Source organism: Beta vulgaris, chromosome 9, assembly GCF_026745355.1.
Source record: "Beta vulgaris subsp. vulgaris cultivar EL10 chromosome 9, EL10.2, whole genome shotgun sequence".
Classification (NCBI taxonomy): Eukaryota; Viridiplantae; Streptophyta; class Magnoliopsida; order Caryophyllales; family Amaranthaceae; genus Beta; species Beta vulgaris.
The window spans coordinates 20,404,379-20,429,976 of NC_079210.1; the positions used below are offsets into that span (position 1 = coordinate 20,404,379).

General features: G+C 38.4%; 1 protein-coding gene across 2 annotated transcripts in view; it reads left to right on the forward strand.

Annotated features, from left to right (window-relative positions):
* The first annotated feature begins 706 nt into the window (after positions 1-706).
* The window catches only part of LOC104903321 (hypothetical protein), a 31,848-nt gene continuing 6,956 nt past the window's right edge, over positions 707-25,598 (forward strand). Inside the window, exons 1-6 of one of the 2 annotated variants that reach the window (XM_010691335.4) lie at positions 708-1,210; positions 10,542-10,783; positions 10,898-10,996; positions 13,132-13,215; positions 13,521-13,607; positions 14,448-14,568. In XM_010691335.4, the coding sequence (XP_010689637.2) occupies positions 985-1,210; positions 10,542-10,783; positions 10,898-10,996; positions 13,132-13,215; positions 13,521-13,607; positions 14,448-14,568 (859 nt within the window). In that variant the 5' untranslated portion in view covers positions 708-984. Of the gene's footprint in view, positions 1,211-10,541; positions 10,784-10,897; positions 10,997-13,131; positions 13,216-13,520; positions 13,608-14,447; positions 14,569-25,598 lie in introns of both variants that reach the window. The other variant, XM_010691336.4, reaches the window with a different exon arrangement.

Sequence of the window (25,598 nt, forward strand, 5' to 3'; positions counted from 1 at the left end):
AGGATTACATGGAGTAAAATGATTTAGGGAGAGCGCCACATGGCACCGTTCTACGTTTAGGAACGCCTTTAATATATTAGTATAGATATAATGCCTTAGCATCCTTCATTCTTTCACCCTCGAGCTGCTTTTTTTGAGCTTCAGTTAGGGTACTCTCGTCTTCGTACTCCATATACCCTTTATCAACATAACTCCACAACCCATGAGATTTAAGTAATGTCTTCATTTTAATTTTCCAAAAATCATAATTTTCTCCCCCCCGAAAATTGGAATTGGGAAGGTTGGGTTGTTGAGTGCCATTATAATTTATGTTGTATATGGGTTAAATGTGTTTTGTGGCTAAAGTTGTGAGGCCTTGGGAATTTTGGCTCGGATACCAAATGTAGGAAATAATGTGTGCGGAAGTCTTAGATGGGTTGTGAGCAATAAAATTGTTGTAAGTGAATATGTTGCTTGAATATGAAAATAGAGGGAGACTATATTTTAGAAATTGATTGCTTTATTGATGACTTGGCTTGGCTTATATTACATGCATGCTACATGCATTTTATATACTTGAGTATGTCGGTATACTTAACCGACTTTAAGTGAATTTTTTTTAAATTTTACATGTTTCTAGCTTAGACTAGGTAGTTTACTAAGTAATCTAGATTTTTCTAACTTCTTATCATTAGATATTTTCCTAAACTCTAGAATTATCTACCAAAGTTTATCACAATATTAGATATTTCTAAATATTTTTCTATTACAAGAATTTTCTACTAACTACAAGATTTTTCTAGATTAATATAATCTCTAATATTGATCAGTCAAATTGAATCTCAATTTATATGTAGTCGGGCTAATAACGGATCGTGTTCGGGTTTGGGATCGGACTTTCTCGGATTTGGTGACATATCAAATATCCTTCCGCTTCCCGCCGCTGCTGGAAGTCCGATATTTATATCCTTGGAAATCCCCAAAGCAAAGCAAAAGCAGAAGGAAATGGGACACAGGCTGAAAATCAGCATAGCACTGACCATCTTATGTATCTCAGCAATCTCTCTCTACTTAACTGTAGAGCATCAGAAACGGCGAAAGAGACGTGCCTCCAAAACTCCATGTTATTTATCCTCTGAATTCAAACCACAATCTTCTTTCAAGCGACTTTTGGCCGATAACTCCTATTCTCCTTTCAAGCATTTCAAGCCCTCCCACCACTGCACTAACGGTACTCACACTTTTAAACACTTCTTTTCTTTATATAAATTAAGATGATTTCTTTTAGGTGTATAGAACTCTGGTTTTGCTAATTATATTATTTTTATAGATTATATGCCTTTAATTCATCGGCTGCTGCTGATTTTGTATAAATTATAGTAATTCATGTCACTATTTTCAGCTTAGTATAAGTAAGTAGAGTACACTGAGATTGAAAGTGTGTATGCAGTCGAGAAAAAGAAAAAAAATGAACCGAAGACAGGAATTAACATATTCGCAAACTTCTGATCTTTGTTTAATCAATTGTCTAGAACGGCACAAACTATAACTCAAGTGCACTAAACAACATAACCTTTGACGTCCACAGTCCGTGGCACAAACTTTAACTCGAGGTGTAACGCCTAGCATAAATGTAATGAGTGCATTATGCTCCTAGGAGCACAATGAGATCTGTCTATACAAAATAAAACATTTACGAATACGAAAACGAACATTTTACTATTGAAGTGGAATATTACAAAAACTTACTTACGAAAACGAACATTTTATTCTTGAAATGGAACATTACAAGAATCCATTTACGAAAAAGAACATTTTATTGTTGAAATGGAACATTACCAAAATCCAATTACGAAAATGAACATTTTATTGTTGAAGTGGAACATTACTAGATTCAATTACTTAAATAGAACATATGCTTATACAATTTAGAACATATTTGAGCATATTTTCAGGCAAAATAGAACATATTTTTTGGTGGAAAATAAGATTTAAAATAACATTTTTTAAAATAAAACATTTGCTTATCGAAAATAGAACAATTTTCACGAAAAATAAAACATAATTTTCCACTGAAAAATAAGCTTAAAACGAACATTTGTTGAAATAGAACATTTGCTTATTGTAAATAGAATAATTTTTACGAAAAATTTAACATATTTTTCTGCTGAAAAATATGCTTAAAATGAACATTTGTTGAAATAGAACATTTACTCATCGAAAATGGAACAAATTTACTTGGTGCATGGTGTACACCATGCTCCTAGGAGCACAATAGAATTTTCAGCATAAATGTTTGGAGGTCGGAGATTCCATTGTAGTTCTAGAATTATTTTTTCTTTATCCCTTTCATTCGCTCCTCTTTTTTTTTCTTTTTTTCCCTCTCTTCTTCTTCTCTCTCGACTTCCATTGTCATTTGCTTTCAGATGAAAATAGGGACTTGAGTGAGAGAGAAGACAAGGAGAAAGAGAGAGAAACGACAATTTCCTCATCGTAGGTTGACTGTGTTAGAACTATATTAAGGGTAAAAAGATGAATACAATTAACTACGAATCTTCTAGGCGTGTGTAGACACTTTCCCAAAAGTGATATTCCGACCCTATACGAAGCACGGGTTGCACGGAATTCAATTTCGAGATACAAAGAAGAACAACAAGAGTCACGCTCGTATGAATCTTGTCAAAATGAGAATAAGATTTGTGTTTTGTGTTTGATGATTAATCTTCTCTTAGACTTGAGAGAGAGTGCTTGTTTTTGAGAGAAATATTATATGAAACTCATACTTTCATCTGTGGAACATAACCACACTTATACACGCAATATAGGAAACCGTCAAACTGCTTCGCTGAACAAAACTCACGCGAGAAACAGGCTCTCGTCGCGAGTCGAGACAGAGCTCGCGAGTCGCGAGGGCCTGTCGCGAGTCGCGACGATCATCGCGAGTCGCGATGTGCGACTCCTCCAGCCCTCGCCTCCAGCTCTGCGCATGTATGCCTAGCGAGCGATGCTACTGTACGATGCCTTTGTGCGATGCCACGAGCATGCTGAGCGAGTGATATTTCCAGCCCTGCGCGAGCATGCTGAGCATAATGCTTCCAGCCCACTGCTTGCCAAGCATACTATGTACACTTGCTGCATCATGCTTGGCTAAACCACCAAGTATATTATGTTCGCGGTTTCTTTATTCCTTCAAACTTATTGTTTACTACACCATAAACAATCTACATGTATAATTAACGTAACTTGAACAACGACACCATAACCAAGTTATTCAAGTGATACGTTACATGAAATCAATCAACCAAATACTCTAAATTATCCAACAATCCTCCCCCATTTAGAGTATTCTATAAGATAATAAGCACTAAACATCATCAAAACAAACATCTCATGCATAAATGAAAGTGTATAAAACTTGAACTTTCATATAGTAAAGTACACATTCCAAGTATCCGTATCCAATTGGTGTCGATAACGATTGAACCAATTTCAATACATAATGGAAACCCGAAGATACAATACACACAAGATAAAATTTACTTAAACTCATTATAAACCGACACATAAAGCCTTGTGTCCATATCTATTCATAAGTGTATCAAAGCTATGCCCCAATAGCTCCTTGAAGCGGCTAAACTTCACACTTACATAGGTAGATCTCTAAAATACATGCTACTGTGAAAAGCACAACAAGAGACCTATTAAGATTTACAACCTCCTTATACAACACAGTTATAGAACTATAAACTTAGGATGAATAAATTCTACAATCATCTAAATGAAGAAATTAATCTTATTGAACTTAAGACCCAACGTCATATTGGGCGTTAAGTTAAGATTCCCTCATTCGTGATTCTCGAGGGGCTCCAATCCTAAACCGATTGCCATCCTCTTTACATTATCTCTAGCCAAGGCCTTTGTAAAACAATCCGCTAGATTATACGTTGTACGTACATAGTCAACAGTGATTACACTATCCTTGATAAGTCCTTGGATGTAGCTATGCCGCACACCAATATGTCTTGACTTACCATTATAGACTTGACTATATGCTCTTGCCAAAGCAGCATCGTTATCACAATGAATCGCTATGGGCGATATCGGTTTTGGCAACAAAGGAATCTCAATCATGAGATTCTTCAACCACTCCGCCTCTTTGCTTGCGGAAGATAAAGCAATGAATTCCGAAGTCATGGAGGAATCCGCTATGCAAGTTTGTTTCTTGGAAGCCCAAGATATAGCACCTCCCCCAAGTAGAAATACCCATCCACTTGTAGAAGAGTGATCCTCTTTTATTAGAGATCCAACTTGCATCCGAATACCTTCTAAAACCGAAGGATACCACTATAGGATAAACCATAGTCCTTGGTTTTTCCTAATACCTTACACACGACGAATAGCTTGCCAATGTTGTACACTAGGATTACTAGTATACCTACTAAGTTTGCCTACCGCAAATGCGATATCCGGCCTAGTACTCGTCATAGCATACATCAAACATCCAATCACCCTTGAATACTCAAGTTGAGATACAGCACTACCTACATTAGGTAGTAATTTCTCACTAGGGTCCATTGGAGTTGACACAAAAGAGCAACCACTAACATCGAATTTCTTAAGAACCTTTTCGATGTAGTGAGATTGAGACAAACTCAATTTACCTTTGCTTCTTTTAATTCTAATTCCTAGAATGACATCCGCCTCCCCCAAATCTTTCATTGAGAACTTAGACGATAGAAAAGATTTAGTCCACTCAACTTGGGATAAATCAGTTCCAAAAATTAGCATGTCATCTACATATAAGCAAATCATAACACCATGACCATTGTCATCAAATTTGCTATATACACACTTTCTGAATTGTTCAATTTGAATCCTTAGACAACACTACCTCATCAAATTTTTGATGCCATTGCTTAGGTGCTTGTTTTAGCCCATACAAAGATCTAATTAGTTTGCAAACTTTTTGTTCTTGACCTTTGACAACAAATCCAACCGGTTGTCTCATGTAAACCTCCTCATCTAATTCTCCATACAAGAACGCAGTCTTGACATCCATTTGATGGATCACAAGATTATGAATTGCTGCAAGAGCAATCAATAATCTTATAGTGGAGATTCGAGCTACAGGTGCATATGTATCGAAATAATCGATACCCGGCTTTTGAGAAAAGCCTTGTGCCACTAACCGGGCTTTGAACTTGTCAATAGTTCCATCGATTTTCATTTTCTTCTTGAAAATCCATTTGCACCCTATTGGTTTACATTTAGGAGGTAGGTCGCTAAAACCCATGTGTTATTCCCCATGATTGAGTCCATTTCATCATCAATAGCTTCTTCCAAAATGAAGCATCTTGAGATTGCATGGCCTCATCATATGTTAAAGGATCCCCTTCCACATTATAGACATATGGAAATTTAGTCAAAACACTATCTCTTGATCCTTCAACCAAATATACATGAAAATCCGGGCCAAAAGATTTCTCTTTCCTAACCCGTTTACTTCTCCTTGGTTGAGTTGATGTAGATGCAACATTTTCATCTAGAATTTGTTCATCTAACTCTTGATCATTAGTTTGATCAATTTCTTGAATTTCGGTACTTGGAGTTATATCCTTTGGTCTAGGAACCGATGAATATCTATTTTCATCAAAATTGCATCCCTTGACTCCACAATAGTGTGAACCGACCAAAAGTCGTTTTGTTCTATAACATAGAACCTATAGGATTTGCTATGAGAAGCATATCCTATAAAGATGCATTCAACTCCTCTTTCACCTAACTTTTTACGTTTAGGTTCCGGCACTTTCACTATTGCCCTACATCCCCAAACTCTAATGTAACTTAGATTTGGTTTTCTTTTGTACCATAATTCATAAGGGGTAACTTGTTCTTTTTCATAGGAACACGATTAAGATGTAACAAGCGGTTAAAACCGCTTCACCCCAAAAACCATCACTCAAACCCGAGTAGATAACATAGAATTTACCATTTCTTGTAAAGTTCTATTTTTCTTTCCGCTACACCATTTTGTTGTGGTGTATAAGCCGCGGTTGTTTCATGTATTAATTCCTAAAGCTTGGAAATAACTAGGATTATGAAATTCACCACCTCTATCGGTTCTAAACCGTTTAACCTTGTCACTTAGTTGCAATTCTACTTCATTTTTATAGATCTCAAATTTTTCTAGGGCTTCATCTTTAGTAGACAATAGATATACATAACAAAATCGTGAATGATCATCAATAAATGTTACTATATATTTTTTGTTTCCTAAAGAAGGTGTACTATGAAAATCACAAAGATCACTATGTACAAATCAAGCAATTTAGTATCTCTTTCCACATTATTAGGGAAAGAACACCTAGTTATTTTGGTAAGCATGCATGTTCTACACTTCTCAATACTTGGATCAAAAGAAGGAATTAAATCATCCTTAGCCATAGAATATAATTTTCTATAATTAACATGACCAAGTCTTAAATGCCAAAGAGAAGAATTATCATTAATAACACACACATTGTTACTAAAGCATTTGAAATGCTGAGTTTAAACATACCATTACACAAATAACCAAGTCCAACAAACAAACCACCCTTAGATAATATAAATTTGTCCGACTCAAAAACCATTTTAAAACCTATTCGATTCAAGATAGCTCCTGACACTAGATTACGCCTAAGTTCCGGAGCAAATACAACATCTCTTAACACTAGAGATTTGCCGGAACTAAAGACCAACTCTACTTGTCCTACACCGAGAACTTGAGCTGTAGAGTCATTCCCCATGTATAGAACTTCTCCATTGTCCACCTCCTTGAAGGTTTTGAATGAAGACCGCTCCTTGCACACATGCCTTGAAGCTCCTGAATCGATTACCATGAACAATCATCCTGTACACAAAAGATTTCAGAAATCATACACATATAATTCAAACTTGAATTACATGAAAGTTGTGTACAAGTACCTTGTTTGGCTTGGGATTGGCTAGACTCGCCTTTCCCTCCACCTTGCTCATTCTTTTTGTTCATTTTCCTCTTCCATAGGAAGCAATCCTTTTTGAAGTGTCCGGGCTTGCCACACTCCCAACAACCACGTTGTTGAACACCTCCACCATTCTTAGGCTTCTTAAATTGTTGCCTTTGGTGAAATTATTAGCCCTCTTCTTAGGGTTTGAGTCTTTGAACTTTCCATCCTCCACCATGTTAATGGTAGAAGAATTAGGATTTACCTCCTTTTGTCCATCTTGAACCCGAATGCCCTCTTCAATCCGAAGATGAGCACCCAATTGTTCCACATTTATATCATCTTTCCTATGTTTAAGAGTATTTCTAACATCCTTCCAACTTGGTGGTAATTTGTCTATTATTGAAGATACAATAAAAGTTTCATCCATACTAATATTGTGTTGTTTAAAACTTCCTAAAATCCTTTGAATTTCATGGAATTGTTCCATCACAGGCCTTGTTTCATTCATCTTAAAGTTATTGAAATTACTAACTAAAAACTTCTTACTAGATGCATCTTCGGCCATGTACTTTGACTCAAGGTCATCCCAAAGCATTTTAGCGGATTCATAAAATTGATAAACATCAAATAAAGTGTCAGACATACCGTTTAAAATGTGACCACGACATATATAATCGTCATTCTCCCACTTGTTCCTTCTCCTTGAGGCCTCCAAAGTTTCTCTTCCACAAACTCGGGTTTTGGAGTACTCAAAACTATGCCACCGAAAGAGAAGTGAGAAGAAAATGCATCTTCTTTTGCCATCTACGGAATCCCACACCCTCAAACTTTTCAAGTTTCTGAAAATTCGCAGTCATTTCACGTACCGTAGCCATCTTCGAGAATTATCACTTTTGGATTGTTAGAACTATATTAAGGGTAAAAAGATGAATACAATTAACTACGAATCTTCTAGGCGTGTGTAGACACTTTCCCAAAAGTGATATTCCGACCCTATACGAAGCACGGGTTGCACGGAATTCAATTTCGAGATACAAAGAAGAACAACAAGAGTCACGCTCGTATGAATCTTGTCAAAATGAGAATAAGATTTGTGTTTTGTGTTTGATGATTAATCTTCTCTTAGACTTGAGAGAGAGTGCTTGTTTTTTGAGAGAAATATTATATGAAACTCATACTTTCATCTGTGGAACATAACCACACTTATACACGCAATATAGGAAACCGTCAAACTGCTTCGCTGAACAAAACTCACGCGAGAGACAGGCTCTCGTCGCGAGTCGAGACAGAGCTCGCGAGTCGCGAGCGGGCCTGTCGCGAGTCGCGACGATCATCGCGAGTCGCGATGTGCGACTCCTCCAGCCCTCGCCTCCAGCTCTGCGCATGTATGCCTAGCGAGCGATGCTACTGTACGATGCCTTTGTGCGATGCCACGAGCATGCTGAGCGAGTGATATTTCCAGCCCTGCGCGAGCATGCTGAGCATAATGCTTCCAGCCCACTGCTTGCCAAGCATACTATGTACACTTGCTGCATCATGCTTGGCTAAACCACCAAGTATATTATGTTCGCGGTTTCTTTATTCCTTCAAAACTTATTGTTTACTACACCATAAACAATCTACATGTATAATTAACGTAACTTGAACAACGACACCATAACCAAGTTATTCAAGTGATACGTTACATGAAATCAATCAACCAAATACTCTAAATTATCCAACAGACTGCACCATTAATGTTGTCACCACCTCAATCTGATACTCGCTTCCAAATTCTTTGAGGATTTCCTCATCCCTAAACATCATCGATTCTCACCCTTACTCTTTCTTCCTCTACCACCCCCACGGCCCCACCTACCTTCTTACATCCCCACGGTTTCCTCCACCAATTTTGGGTCCTCTTTTCTACATTTCGCAATTTGATTTTGACTTTTTTTTTACTTTGTTGGGTGTGATTGCAGTGAGATCTACCATAAGAGTGATTACTCTATTTTGCGTTGAGAGGTTTATGGAATATTACACCACTGCACCACTATGGAGAGAGAGAATGAAGGATTTGAAGCAGGGGAGGAGATTCGGAAAGGGATGAAGCAAGAGAGGATAGAGAATACAACAACAACAACAACTAAGCCTTATTCCCAAGGTGATTTGGGGTCGGCTAACATGAATCGTCAACTGGAATCGTGACCAGAGGAGATGGCATCGTCAAGAGTGATAAAAGTTTTTTTTTTTGAAAACAAGGTTCACACCAAAAAGTGTTTAGAAGAGGTTTTCAGCAAAAGATTTTAATACCAACACAATTGAGAAAAACAAATAAATGCAGTAATCAGACCCATTCCTCCACATAGATACTACCCCTCCACCCATTTCTATCCAACGTCATGCTCTCCTCAATCCCAAGTAACCTCATATCACTTTCAATTACCCTCAGCCAAGTCATCTTAGGTCTTCCCCTATCCTTTACAATTTGATTACTCCTCCACTCTTCAATTCTTCTCACCAGTGCATCTCCTGATCTCCTTTTCACATGACCAAACCATCTTAACCGATTCTCCCTCATCTTTTCTTCAATGGATGCAACTCCAACTTTTTCCCGGATCACTTCATTTCTTAATCGGTCCTTCCTTGTGTGGCCACACATCCACCGCAACATACGCATCTCCGCCACGGTCATCTTATGAACGTGGCATTGTTTCACCGCCCAACATGCGGTGCCATATAACATAGCAGGCCTAATTGCAGTGCGGTAGAACTTTCCCTTCAATCTTTGGGGAATGCCGGAATCACAAAGGAATCCGGTGGCGCTTTTCCACTTTAACCAACCCGCGTTAATTCTCTGCGCCACGTCTCCATCCAGTTCTCCATCCTTTTAGAGAATGGATCCTAGGTAACGGAAGACGTTCGATCATTGAACCACTTTGCTATCCAAAGTGACCGCCCTCGCCTCGCTGCTTTGGAATCTCTAACCTCCGATCACATTTATGCTATGCGTTGCACACTTGCACCTCAAATTAAAGTTCGTGCTACGCACTGTACCCGTCAAAGGTTGTGTTGCTTAGTGCACTCGAGGCGTAGTTTGTGTTGTTGTAGCCAATTAACCCTAATTTAAATAAAAAAGAAGTTCATGTAAATTAGAACTTATTAAATTGCAGTTATCACATCTAACATAATATTGTTAGTATAATCTATACTAGCCTAATATATGCACGCTATGCATGCGAATGCATATTGTTAGGATAGATCAGCATGACTAAGATAACAGGAGAAAGGCCAAGTTGTCTAGCATTATAGAACCTTTGTTTTTAGTATCTCGCTTAGAATCATTATCAATTATGGTTTAACATTCTTTTGGTCCCAATTCAGCTGAGTTAACTTTTTATTTATCTATTTCTTTTGGTTTATGCAAGTACCTACCCCGTCTGCTGTGTATCTCTTCTTATGTATATAATTGGATAGAATTTGAAATGTCATTAATTGAGGAATTCTGTCAAATGGAAACTAATTGAGATGGATGATTTCCTTTTCCTTCCTTTTTAAGATACATAACATATTTCGGCTCAATTTAGTTATGGGGTTCTTTTTTTATCTCTGCAGAACAATCATCAAACTTGCATCCATATGAAGGAGAGATCATGAAATTGTTGAAGAATCCTCTAATAGATTATAGAATTTTTGATCAGAAATCTATGACGGGAATGAACAATTCACATGTCTGGGTGGCTTCAGAATCACAATTACGAGAACTTGTTGATGTACTGAGTGAAGAGAAGTGTTTTGCTGTTGATACAGAGCAACATAGCCTACGATCATTTCTGGGGTTCACTGCCTTGCTACAGGTAACATGTTATATTTTTCTTCTTTAATATGTATTCTTTGAGGCTTTTCACTATTGATATTGAAACGGTTATTGGTTTTGTGATCTTTTTTCTAACTGATCTGTATCCTAACAGATTTCTACTCAGAAGGAAGATTATCTTGTCGACACGATTGCTTTACATGACTTTATTCCTATGCTGCAGTCTGTTTTCTCTGATCCCAATGTTGTGAAGGTAAATATATACTCATGTGACAATTGTCAGAAAAAGTTGAGTGTTAAAATGGAATCATGTGCAAAGACCTCACGATTTTCACTTAATGGAAAGTGTTTGTCTCAACTGATCTGGCCTATGTTGGTTGAATAGGGAAGATCGCTGGGCTGATTAGTTAAGTTATGGTCCAGCCTGAAAAATATGTTGACCTTACCCAATCATTTGACACTTTTTCCCTTTTTTTTTTTTCTAATAATGAAACCACATTTGGGGCAAGTCTGCTGTAAGGATTACTTATACTCCCAGTCCTAGCGCAAACCATGGTTATGTGGAACATTCAGTACTTGGGGCCTTATCATTGAAAGATTTTCAAAATGGCTTGGTGTATGGAAATCAAAGCTTCTTTTCAAGATGTGGTAGACTAATTTTATTAAAAAGTACCCTTTTCAGCTTGCCTATATGTTTCAAATCCATGTTTACTGTCCCTGCAAGGCTGCAAGTATAGCTTCAAATGTAGAGAAAAGTTGAATGGGACTTCCTACGGGAAATAATGATTATGATAGAGGTTTCCATTGGGTTAAAGTAGGAAGACATTTGCTGGCCCAAGCTTGCTGGAGGCCTTGGCATTATGCCTATCCTTATAATGAATGATGCTCTTTAGGGAAATGACGTTAAGGTTTGCAAATGAAAATGATGCTATGTGGAAGAACATCACAGTTTGGATGGTGGAGTTAGAAGTTCTCTTCTTCCTCATAGTTTAACCATTTGAAAATCCATTTCAAGTCCTTGAGTTGGGTTTAAAGTTAAGAGTGGTTCAACAACTCAGTTTTGGCATGATATTTGGTGTGGAGGTCATCTAAAGCTCATTATTCGTTATTTTTTTTTTTCAGATTCTCCTTGTCTAAAGAGCTACCATTTCCGAAGCATTAATTTGGTGTGGTAACCATAAGCAATGGAATGTTACCTTTATGAGAATTTCTAATGATGGGGAAGGACACTCAGTCTCCAGGTTTTTGCAATGCCTTTCTGTTTAAGAGGGTTTTATGTAAGGCAATGATGAGATGGTTGGTATAATAGCAGGAGTGGCTTCTTTTCTATCAAGAGCTTATGCTTCTTTCTTGAGAATGAACTTCCCTGCCATTGATATTTGGCAAGCAAGAACTGCTCCTAAAGCATGTTTTCCACTTGGGCAGCGGTCGACGATAAGATTTCAATTGAGGATGTTTTAAGAGGAGTTTCTTTATTACTAGTCATTGCATTATGTGCCTCGAGGAGGAGGAATCTGTTGAGCATCTCCTCCTCTTTTGTCCTTGGGTTATCTCTTTGGTACTTATCTTTAACCTTGTTTTGGTTGAGTTGGGTTCCGTCTTAATATGTGAAACATACTCCTGTTGCCTGGAAAAGTAGGACTGAAAAAGGTTGGGTTTGCCTAGGTTTGAAAGATGATTCCATTCATTTGACATTTTGGTGGTGCTCTAGGAAGGAAAGAAACCAATGAATTTTTGAGAACTTACCCTCCTCTCATTAAGCTTTCAAGTTTCTTTTTTTCAGTTTTTTTTATAGCTGCAGTCAAGTTTTTGATAACTGAGTATCACTTGACTTTCCTTGATCTATAAAATGCTTGACAATAGCATGATGGCTTGAGTCTTTTGTCATTAGCATTCCGTTTGTAAATGGACAAATTCATAGTTTAAATATGAGTGGCTGCAAGTGTTACTATTCCAGAAACACATGATACAAACACACGTCAAGAAAGGGCTTTTTCAATCATCAAATATGCAGTTTATAATTGGTAATTGACTTTATCCAAACCGTTACTCTTGACTCATAATATGGAAAAGGTGTTACATATCAGATTTGCTATTAGTTGTCATGGCAACACACTGGGTGTTGATTGGTTGTTTCGCGGTTTCTGGTTAGAGGTATTCAACATATGTAGTGTGAGATTATTTTAATATGGCACTGACTAAGCCCTTTACTTCGTTGTTTTTTTTTCTTTTTTTTCATTATATGTTAGGGGTTACCTAGTCTGACTACTTGCTGAATCATATGCCTATGATGTGAATTATCTAACCAACCCCCTTTTCAACTCAGAAGCTGGATTAAGAAGAAATATGCTGGTTTCATTGATTAATATCATTTTTTCACTTACGCAGGTGTTTCACGGTGCTGACAACGATGTGCTTTGGTTGCAGAGAGACTTCCACATATATGTGGTTAACTTGTTCGATACTGCAAAGGTGGTTTCCTTTTTTCAGCACAATGTCATCTATTTGTCTATTGGTTGAGTAATATGGGTTAATAAAGTGTATAAAAGATGATCCTCTTGTGGAATATCTCTTATATGAGTACGTTGGGAACTTTTAATAAGTCCCAGGTGCTATCGCAATGTCTACTGACAGCAGATTTTGGGTTTTTGAAGTGTGCAAAGTATTATCTTCTTGTAGTTAATCCTTTTCTGTATGTTTTCTGTTTTTGTTATTGAGGAGTCGGTGCTTTTCTTTAGGATGCATTCTTTTTATGCTTCTCTGCTATGTCGTTACAGGCATGTGAAGCTCTGTCAAAACCACAGAAATCTTTAGCATACTTACTTCAGACCTATTGTGGTGTTATGACGAACAAATTGTTACAGGTAAGGCCCAATCATTTCATTGTTCAAGCTTGCATTCTTTTGTTGAATATTGTGATTTTGCTTCCTTGCCTATTAGCTCTGAAAGAATTGAGCAAAGGGAATAGGGATTGAAATGTATGTTCAGGAAGTTGGAATTACAAATTTGAGAACTGGTGAGATAGGTAGACTGACCTCTGAAATGAAACAACCCCTTTTGTGGACTGTGCTTGTCTGTCTTTTTGCTGTTACTGGTTTTTGCCTTTATGTCACATAAACAGGGATCTGCGCTTTGATAGTTGCTTAGTTTCTACAAGGTTAATGAGCTAAACCCAAGTGTTTGTGTGAAGGTGCATAGTATATTTATTATCACAAAATGCATTGTAATTCCTCCTTTTGTAAGATAGAAGTAACGTTACACATGATAATAGTCTGGTGAAGCTGTTTCACTGATGCCTAATTACAAGATGTCCTATGTTTGGGAAAGGGATGAAAGTGCTAGTATGTGCCTTGTAGAGGGATGTTCTCATTCTGCAGCTGCAACAACTGTTTAAATAAACAATGAAGGAAAACTTAGGTGGATGGCTTACCTGATTGCAAATGTGTTATTATTATGCCTTATTTTAAATTCTTAGATATTTGTACTATTATAGTGGTTATCACGAAAAGACTTAATTATAACCCTAAATCTATAAATCCAATGGATTGTAATTGTATTCTCACTACCATATTTAGATTCTCTTGAAGTTGATAATCTAAGCTTCATTCTTCTTTCTTTGCCACATTCCAGAACTTTAGATGGGGAGGATGTTAAAGGGGAGATCCTAATTAAGTAACAATTGATGTGCTATTGTGCCTTTTTAGCGTGAAGATTGGAGACAACGCCCTCTTCCTGAAGAGATGGTGGAATATGCCCGAGTAGATGCACATTATCTTCTCTATATCGCAAGATGCTTAATCAAGGAGCTTGAAGCAAAAGATGAAGGTAGGATCCTTCCATTCCAGTTGAATTTTAATGTGTTGCTCGGACTTGTAAGATAGTTCCTTGAAACAGCTTTGTTGAACGATTGAGAGCTCTACTAAATAAACATAGAGGTTCGAATATGAGAGAAATTCTCATTTATTCATCAAGTCAAGGCTGAATACTCTGCATAATTTTTGAATATTCCCCCCCGTCTGCAGTCAAGTAGACCTAGGAAAAAAAACACTATAAATAAAAGAGAACTGTAAAAACACCTAGTAATTTCAGTCAAAGACTTCTTAGACACGAAAATTCAATCAAAATATGAAGAATCAGGTTAAGAATCTCTTTTAGAAATTAAGTCTCGCGTAATATTCCTCTAACTAAAATATCCTTTATTGGATTCTTATGTGTACCAAAAGTATGAGATAACAAATCATTCCTAATAACAAGCTCCTTGTGGGCTCTTCAAGCTGCTAGAAGAACAACTTCTAAAGCCAAGCTATGGACTATGTGTTCTGCTCAATCTACCTATACTATATGGGTTGAGAGGAATAAGCTCATTTCTAACAAAAGCTGTAAAAGCAGTGCCCAAGTCTATAAGGACTATTAGAGTATATATTGTATTTATGTTCATGATAGTATTTTGATATCTTGCCTTGTATAGTTTTGGTAAGTATTCTAGGCTGTAAATCTATATATTGCTTTGGCTAATGCAAAACCCAATCAAGGGATTAACCATCTTTCATGGTAATCAGAGCAAGGCTATTTTTTCGCCTCCTTCCTCGTGTGCTCTAGCCACGGCTGGGCCCATCCCTCCCATATCGCCACTTCCTCCCTGTTTCGGCCATGGATGCCGCCTTGAGTAACCTTCCTCCAAAAGTCTTCATCCAGTTTATACCGTCGGAAACATCCTTCACAAGGTGCGAACTAAGATGGTACAAAAGTCACGTACTCTTCATGGGTGAAACTCTTTACTCTTCATGCTCGTGGATACAAGGTCTTAAACCACATTGACGGCACCCCACCTCCTAAGACCACCGATTTCGCCTATGAATCGTGGCGTGAAATTGATTCCCATGTTCTCGAATGGATATATGGATCCCTCTCTGATGAACTGTGCGTGCGCATACTCGAAACCGATACCACGGCCTATGCGGCGTGGCTAAAACTCAAAGAACTGTTCCACAACAACAAGGGTTCTCGTGCCGCAACGCTTGAACATGAGTTTAACAATCTCAAACTTGAATCTATGCCGTCACCTGATCACTATTGTCATCGTCTTAAGGACCTTGCCGACCAATTGTTCGATGTTGATAGCCAGGTTTCTCAACAACGCCTTGTTCTTCAATTGGTTCGTGGCTTTCTCGCGGAATTTGATACGGTGGCATCCTTCATAAATCAGCAAATTCCGTCATTTGAGACTGCCCGGAGCATGCTGCAATTAGAACAGCAGCGTAAGGCTGCCCTGGTGGCTCCGTCCTCCCCTCCTTCTTATGCCGGCCCTTGGACGGACCCCCCACGGCCTCCACAGTAGCAGCGGACGCAGCACCGCCCTCAACGCAACAACAACCGCGGCCCCTACCAGCAGCGGCAGGCTCGCGCTTCACCCGCGCCTGCCACGCCCCGTCCTCCTTATCCCGCTGTAGCACCGCAGCCCTATCACCCTGTGTGGGGACCACCACTGTACTACTGGGGTGTTCCCCCCTGTCCGTACCCCACTCATGGTGGCTGGGCCCCGCCTTGGCAGCCGCGTCCTTCGCCACCTCATCAGTGGCGTGGCTCTACTCCACGGTCTTCTCAGCAGCCATGTTCGACGGGTCAGGCTCATTTAACTGATTTCGACGCACTAGAACCCACGGATATTGGTGCGGCTTTCCAGGCTATGTCCTTGCAACCATCAGATGATTCTTGGTATATGGATAAGGGCGCTTCCTCTCACTTAACTGCGGATCCAGGTACTATTGTCCATTCATCTAATTTGAGTAATATTCGTTCTATTTATGTTGGCAATGGCAATTCTATTCCAGTATGAGTTCCGGAACCTCCCAAATCCCGACCTCTACACGTCCCCTAACCCTTGAAAATGTGCTATACACTCAAATTATTAAAAACCTCATTTCTGTCCGTCAATTCACTAAGGATAATCATGTGTTTGTTGAATTTGACCCTAATGGTTTTTCTGTGAAGGACCTTCGGAGTGGGAATACTATTCTGAGGAACAACAGTAATGGGGACCTCTATCCTGTCTCGTCTTCATCTTCCGCATCTTCACATCCATCTGCCTACATCACTCCTTCTTCCCATGATTTGTGGCATGATCGTCTAGGCCACCCTGGACCGAATGTCATGGACTATCTTAGAGTTAATTTATGCATTAAATGTAATAAAGGACGTGGATCCTCTTTTTGTAATTCATGTCAAATTAGTAAACACAAACGACTCCCCTTTTATGATTCCACTTCCTCCACTATTGCTCCTTTTGATATAATTCATAGTGATTTGTGGACATCGCCTCTCTTAAGCAAAAGTGGTTATAAGTATTATCTTGTGCTTATTGATGATTATACTCATTACGTATGGGTGTATCCCCTCAAATATAAATCTGAAGTGTTTACTAAATTTCTCCAGTTTAGTGCATATGTTCGTACCCAATTCAATCTCCCTATTAAATCCTTTCAATGTGACTTGGGTCGTGAATTTGATAATACTCCCTTCCATAAGTTTGCTGTGACAAATGGTCTTATTTTTCGATTCTCCTGTCCTCAAACTTCTTCTCAAAATGGTAAAGCCGAACGAATGATTCGACGACTTAATGAAATCGTGCTTTCCCTTCTCCACCACGCCTCTCTCCCTCCCTCCTTTTGGGTTGAGGCTCTTCATACCTCTGCCTATCTCCACAATATTCTTCCTGTCAAATCTCTCCTCTTCCGCTCCCCTACCTCTCTTCTCTATCATAAGCATCCCTCATACGACCATCTTCGTGTGTTTGGCTGCCTTTGCTACCCTAATCTCTCCTCCAAACGTCCTCACAAACTTACCCCTCGCTCCACTAGATGTGTCTTCTTAGGATACCCATCTAATTATCGAGGCTACCGTTGTCTTGATCTCTCCACACGCAAAGTAATCCTCTCTCGTCACGTCACATTTGATGAAAATGTCTTTCCCTTCCATGACATGCCCTCCTCTTCTCCTTCTCCCTCCGCTTATCACTTCTTGGATCCTGACTTCACTCCCATTTTTCCCCTCACTCACTCTAACACATCCTATCCTCCTCCTCCGGGCCCCATTGCTCACGTTCCTCCTCCTTCCCCTCCCATTCCCACTCCCCCTCCTCCCCCTACCACTCGCCCCATCCTTCATTACACCCGTCGCCCTAAACCTTCCCAACCCATCCCTATCCCACATCGCCCTCCCCCCATCCCTTCACCATCAACCGAACCTCCCCCCATCCCCACTCCACCTCCCCCACCCCACCAGCTCCACGCTGTCGCCCCCCTCCGCCTCCTCCTTCCCACTCCATGACCACCCGTGCCCGTAATGGTATCCATACCCCCTCACCCGCACCAACCTACTTGTCACCGCTCCCACCTCCCTTTCCCCCTTACCCACATCTCACCTCTCTGCCCTCCGTGACTCTAACTGGAATAAAGCCATGCTGGACGAGTATCGTTCTCTCATAGATAATCATACATGGGACTTGGTTCCGCGGCCACCTGGTGCGCATATTATTCGGAGTATGTGGTTGTATCGTCATAAATTTAACTCTGATGGCTCTTTGGCTGTATGTTGATGATATCATCTTGACTGCCTCTAGCACTGCTATTCTTGATCGTATTATTGGTACTTGTCTCGTGAGTTTGCTATGACTGATCTTGGATCTCTTCATCATTTTCTTGGTATTACTGCTTCTCGTACTTCTACAGGTCTCTTTCTATCTCAAGAACAGTATGCCAAAGATATCTTGGCTCGTGCTTCCATGACCGGGTGTACTCCTGTCTCCGTCTCCACCCCTGTTGATACCACATCGAAGCTAGTGCCACTGATGGTCCTCCTGTAAAGGACCCGGGCGCCCTCCAGTACCTCACATTTACTCGTCCTGGCATCACCTATGCTGTTCAGCAGATATGTCTATTCATGCATGCACCTCGTGAGCCTCATTTTCACTTTCTCAAACGAGTGCTTCGCTATGTCAAAGGTACTCTTCAGCATGGACTTAGTATTTCTGCCTCTAAGTCTCACTCCCTCACAGCTTATTCTGATGCTGATTCGGCTGGCTGCCCTGATTCTCGTCGCTCTACCTGTGGTTACCGTGTTTTTCTTGGTGATAACCTTGTCTCTTGGTCCTCCAAAAGACAAGCTACAGTCTCTCGTTCCAGTGCCGAGGCTGAGTATCGTGGTGTTGCAAATGCTGTGGCTGAAACCAGCTGGATACGCAACTTGCTTCTTGAGCTTCACTTGCCCATTCGTAGTGCTACTATGGTTTACTGTGATAACATCTCTGCAGTGTATCTCTCTGGCAACCCGGTTTAGCACCAACGAACCAAACATGTTGAACTTGATATTCATTTTGTGCGTGAAAAAGTTCAGGTTGGTCACATTCGTGTCTTGCATGTCCCTTCCGAGCATCCATATGCAGACATCTTCACCAAAGGCTTGCCTCGCCAGCTTTTCACTCGTTTCCGATCCAGCCTGAGCGTTTGTTCCCCTCCCGCTCCGACTGCGGGGGTGTATTAGAGTATATATTGTATTTATGTTAATGATAGTATTTTGATATCTTGCCTTGTATAGTTTTGGTAAGTATTCTAGGCTGTAAATCTATATATTGCTTTGGCTAATGCAAAACCTAATCAAGGGATTAACCATCTTTCAAGGACATATGTATAGTGTTGCTCGAAGTAGAGATGAGCATATTAGATTGCTTTGCAGTTGGTGCTTTTCTTGCATATGAAGAGTGGTCTTTCCCAATTCTTCCTAGAAGATGGGTTTTCGAACATACTGATGCAATTATAAGATCACCTTGGGTTTAGCTTTGTAGTTTGTTGCTTCAGTGGTGTTTGGTATTGCCGAGTATAACACTTTGTTTTTGGTAGTGAAAAATTTGCAATATAAATGTCCCGAAAAAACAAGATCCTCGCACATCAAATCCTCAAAAGATCCCTTAATCTTGTTACTTGTTGTTTAAGGATGTCTTATCAAAATTCCGCCAAATGTAAATAAGATGATTTAGGCACCAAGCACAGATATATGTGGGAATCTCTTGACTTGGGTGCAATGCATGCACATGCAAAAGTAATGCCTATTTTCAAAAGAAGGGGATTCTGGAAAGTGATATAACTTTACCTCAAATCTGTTTCACAAGCTTGTTCTTTGCTCTAGCTCTTGTATTATTTTTTGCACCTTCTTGGAAAGATTGGTCTTTCTTGGGTCATTATTCTAAAGTCATTGGCTATTCAAAAGTCATTGGCTCTTTCAATCATCAAATAGGAAATTAATCTTATTGAACTCAAGATCCAACGTCTTATCGGGCTTTAAGTTAAGATTTCCCTACTTATGATTACCTATAGGAACCAATCATAGATTGATTGTCATCCTTTTAACTGTATCTCTAGTTACCGCTAGATTATACGTAGTTCTTACATAGTCAATAGTGGTAGCACTATCTTTGTTAAGTCCTTGGACATAACTATATTTCACACCAATGTGTCTTGACTTACCATTATACACTTGAGTATAAGCTTTTGCCAATACTGCATCACTATCACAATGTATAGCAATGTATGATATTGGTTTAGGCAACAAAGGTATCTCAAACATGAGATTCCTTAACCACTCGGCTTCTTTACTTGGCGATGACTGAGCGATAAACTACAATGTCATTGAAGAATCCGCAATGCAAGTTTGTTTCGTAGAAGCCCAAGATATAACATCTCGCCCAAAGAGGAATACCCATCCACTTGTGGGTGAATGATCTTCTCTATTAGAGATCCAACTTGCATCTACATACCCTTCTAAAACCGAAGGATATTTACTATAAGACAAACCATACTCCATGGAGTTCCTCAAATACTTTAATACTCGACAAATAGCTTGTCAATGTTCCATACTAGGATTACTAGTATATCTACTTGATTTCCCTCCCCCAAACGCAATATCTAGCTTAGTACTCATCATAACATATATCAAACAACCTATAACTCTTGCATACTCAAGACACGACATTACCATCATTTGATAACACTTTTCACTTGGGTCCATAGGAGTTGAAACAAGAGAGGAATCACTAACATTAAACTTCTTAGAGCACTTTCTTGATGTAATGAGATTGTGACCAGATCAATTTTCCATTGTCTTTCTTAATTCTTATACCTAAGATGACATCCGCCTCCCCCATATTTTTCATGGAGAATTTTGAAGATAGAAAGGATTTTGTCCACTAACTTGTGAAAAAATCCTTTATGAAAATCAACATGTTATTTACATATAGACAAATCATGACATCATTACCTGTTATCATGAAATTTACTATATACACACTTGTTGAATTATTCAATTTGAAACCATTAGACAACACAACCTCATGAGATTTTTGATGCCATTGGTTTATTGCTTATTTTTGATGCCTAGGCGCTAGGCGAGTAGAGGCGTGAGCAAAAACGCATCCGCCAAGTCACGCAAAGTGCACAACGTGAGGCAAAGCCAGGCGCGCGCTCTTTGCCGCCTTTGGGTAAGGCGCAACGAGGCGTACACTTCTAGGGGAGAGGCACATAAATGTTGATCGTGGTTAGATTCAAAGAAGACGAAGAAAATCTTAAATTAAATGTTACCTTAGGTATCATACACACATTTTGAGCAAAAGCCCTCACCTAATTGCATGAAATATCTCAAAGATAAATGAAAATTAAAAGACCTAATTTGGGGAAAAACCTAATTTGTGAAATTGAGATTTGTGTTGAATTGAGTGGTCGGCGGACTGGCAGGCATCCTCGCTTGATGTTTAGCAACAAATGGACGGTGGTCGGCACCGGTGAACAGATGTGAGGTAAGTTCTCTTCGATCTTCTCTCTCTTCTGTTCTTCTTTTCTTCTTCTCTAAAAGTTTTTCTCTTTCTTGATGGTGGTGGAACAGTCTAGGCTTTCAGCCTTAGTTTTTCTCTCCCTTCTTTACCAGATTATATCTTTGTTTTTTTCCCTTTATGACTGAAGTTGTTCAGTCTCATATTCACATTACTTTTTTTTTTCTTTTAATCTTTTTTTCTTTTTCCCTATCCTCTCCTTTCCTAGTCCTTCTGTTTTGCCTTCTTTTTTTTTCCTTGAAATGTCAAATCACTACTTTTTGTTCTTTTTAGCTTAAGGTTGTTTTTTTTAAAGAAGCAACTTAATTTCATTGATATACTGTAAATAAGCAATCATAAAATCTACAATAGTGAATAAAAAAAATGGACAGTAACTTATATTCTTTTTTACTCCATCTGTCCCAAAATACTCTTTACACTTTCCTCTTGTATCTATCCTAGAATACTCTTTATATTTCTATTTTGGGATATGACCCACTATTATTTTAATCATTCTACATTTTAACTATTGGCCCACACTCTCTCTCATCCAAATAAAATAATACCACTCTTATTAACTCTAACCATGGCCCACATTCTCTCCTTAAAATAAAATAAAATAATACTAATTTTACTAATTACTAATTCCTATCACATCTACTTTTCAATAAAATAACAAATTGATAACCAAACAACAACTTATCATGTAAAGCTACGTGTCTTGATAAGTGTCAAAAGTATTCTGGGACGGAGGGAGTATTATAATAGCTTATATATTTTAAATTATTATATTTTTTTGATCATGTAATATGTTTTATTATTGCTTATTAAGGATTTTGGTACCAAAGGTGCACCTTGCTTGCGAGATGCGTGCGCCTTTGCATTGCACCTTGCGCCTCCCGTCACTTTGCGCTTTGCGCCTCAGTGCGCCTTGCACCTTTTAAAAAACTAAGGCCCATACAAATATATAATCAACTTGCATACTTTATGCTCTTGACTTTTCAGGACAAGCCCTTTCAGTTGTTGTATATAAACCTCTTCCTCTAGTTCTCCATTCAAGAAAGCCGTCCTGACATCCATTTGATGTATCACAAGATTATGAATAGCCGCAAGAGCTATTAATAACCTTATGGTGGAGATTCTAGCAACTGGTGTATATGTATCGAAATAATCAATACTCGCTTTTTGTGAAAAACTTTGAGCCACTAGACGAGCTTTAAACTTATTAATAATCCTATTCACTTTCATTTTCATTTTGAAAATCAATTTATACCCAATTGGTTTACATTTAGGAGGCAAATTAGCTAGAACCCAAGTGTTATATCCTATGATAGAACCCATCTCATCATCAATTGTCTCTTTTCAAAAAGCGGCATCTTGAGACCTTTATTGAACGTTAATGATTCCTCTTCCATATTTAATATATATGGAAACTTTGTCATTATAGAACTCCTTCATCCTTCAACTAAATATACATGAAAATTTCTCTTTTCTCCCCCTTTACTTCTCCTAGATTGTGATGATGTTGATGGGACATTCTCATCAAGAGTTTGTTCATCAACTTCTTGATCAATGTTTGTTTGATCAATTTCTTGAACATTTTTATTAAGAGTAATATCCTTTGGTCTAGGAATTGATGAATATCTATTTTCATCAAATATTGCATCTCTTGACTCCACAATAAGGTGAATTGACCAAACTTCATTTTGTTCTATTACATAGAACCTATAGGATTTGCTATAAAGAACATACCCTATAAAGGTGCACCCAAACTCCTTTTTCACCCAACTTTTTGTGTTTGGGTGCCGATACTTTTACAATTGCCTTACATCTCCAAACATAACTCAAATTTGGCTTTCGTTTGTACCAAAATTTATATGTGGTAACCTTGTTCTTTCTCATTGAAACTCAGTTTAAAATATGACAAGCCATTAAAACAACTTCCCCCACAAAACCATCACTTAAACGGGAATAGGACAACATAGAATTTACCATTTCTTGCAAAGTTCTATTCTTTCTTTTCGTTATGCCATTTTGTTGTGGTGTATAAGCTGCGGTTGTTTCATGTATGATGCCCTTAGATTGGAAATAACTTGGGTCATAGTATTCACTACCTTTATCAGTTCTAAATCGTTTAACCTTCTCACTTACTTGCAATTCAACTACATTTTTATAGATCTTACATTTATTTTAGGCTTCATCCTTCGTAAATAACAAGTATACGCAACAAAACCGTGAATAATCATTAATAAATGTTATCATGTACTTCTTGTTTCCTAAGAAAGGAGTGCTATGCATTCACATAAATCACTATGCACTAAATCAAGTAATGAAGTATCATTTTTCACATTATTTGGAAAAGATTTCCTTGTTATCTTTGTTAACATGCATGTTCTACACTTTTTTACACTTTTCTATACTTGGATCAAACGAATGAATCGAGTTTAGACATGGAATACATCTTTTTATAGTTAACCTGACCAAGTCTACTATGCCATAGAGAAGAATTGTCATTAACAACAAACAAAGTGTCGTTGAAAGCATTAGAATTACCAAGTTGTAATACGCCATTATAAAGATAACCAAGTTCTACAAATATACCTCCCTTAGTCAATATGACTTTATCTGCTTCAAACACCATTTTTAAATCCAATCAATTCAAGGTAGCATCGGAGACTAAATTTCTCCTAAGTTTCGGAGCATACAACACATCTTTTCAAATAAGAGGCTTCCGGAACTAAAAACTAATTCTTCTTGTCCTACACCTAGAAATTTAGCCGTAAAATAATTTTCCATGTAAAGAACTTCTCCATTGTTAACCTCCTTGAAGGTCTTGAATAGAGAGCACTCCTTGCATACATGTCTCGAATCTCTCGAATTGATCCACCATGAACAATCATCCTGTACACAAAAGATTTCGGAAATCAGACACAGAAAATTAAGAGTTGAATAATTTGGAAGTTGTGTACATACACCTTCTTTGGCATGGGCTTGTCTGGACTCGTCATTCCCATTATTCTTTTTGTTCATTTTCTTCTTCCAAATGGTGCAATCCTTCTTGAAGTGACCGGACTTACCACATTTCCAACAACCTCATTGAGCACCTCCACTATACTTGTGCTTCTTCCCGTTGTTGCCTTTGGTGAAATTGTTAGTCATCTTCTTAGGATTGGAAGACTCCTTTGACTTGTCATCTTCCACCATGTTAACGATAGAAGAATTATGATTAACATATTTTTGTCCGTCTTGGACCCGAATGCCCTTTTCAATTTGAAGATGAGCATCCAATTGTCCAACACTCATATCATCATTCTTATGTTTTAGTGAATTTCCAACATCTTTCCAACTTGGTGGCAATTTGTCAATTAAAGAAGAAACAACAAAAGTCTCATCCATTACAATGTTGTGTTTCTTAAAACTCCCTAACATTAGTTGAATTTCATGGAATTGCTCCATCAACGGCCTAGAGTCTACCATATTAAAAGCATTGGAATTACTAAGTACTAACAATGAATTTCTTACTTAAAGCATCCTCGACCATATAGTTACTCTCTAATTCATCCCTAAGAATCTTAACGGATTCAACAAACTGATAAATATCAAACAAAGCATCAGACATATCGTTAAGGATGTGACCACGACATATTTAATCATTTTCCCATTTGTTTCTCTTCCGTATATAGTCTTTTTAAAGTTTCGATACATGTCAATCGACCAAGAGATTCAGCACCTCTGGATGTCAGGTTCGAGCTTCCTATGAATTGGACAGATGAGAGACTAGGATTAAGGCTGAAAACAGAATTGGATTTGATAATTTTCATAATTGCATAGAAGTGATTGATAAACACAAGTGACGCTCGCTCACAACTACAAGAAAAAAAACTCGTGATGATTAACATGATATTCCTCTCCCTTATCTTTTCTATTTATAGAATTTCTTCCCTAACTTATTCCTCAAGCTATCCATAATGAACTTATAAGATAGTTCCCACCTTACATC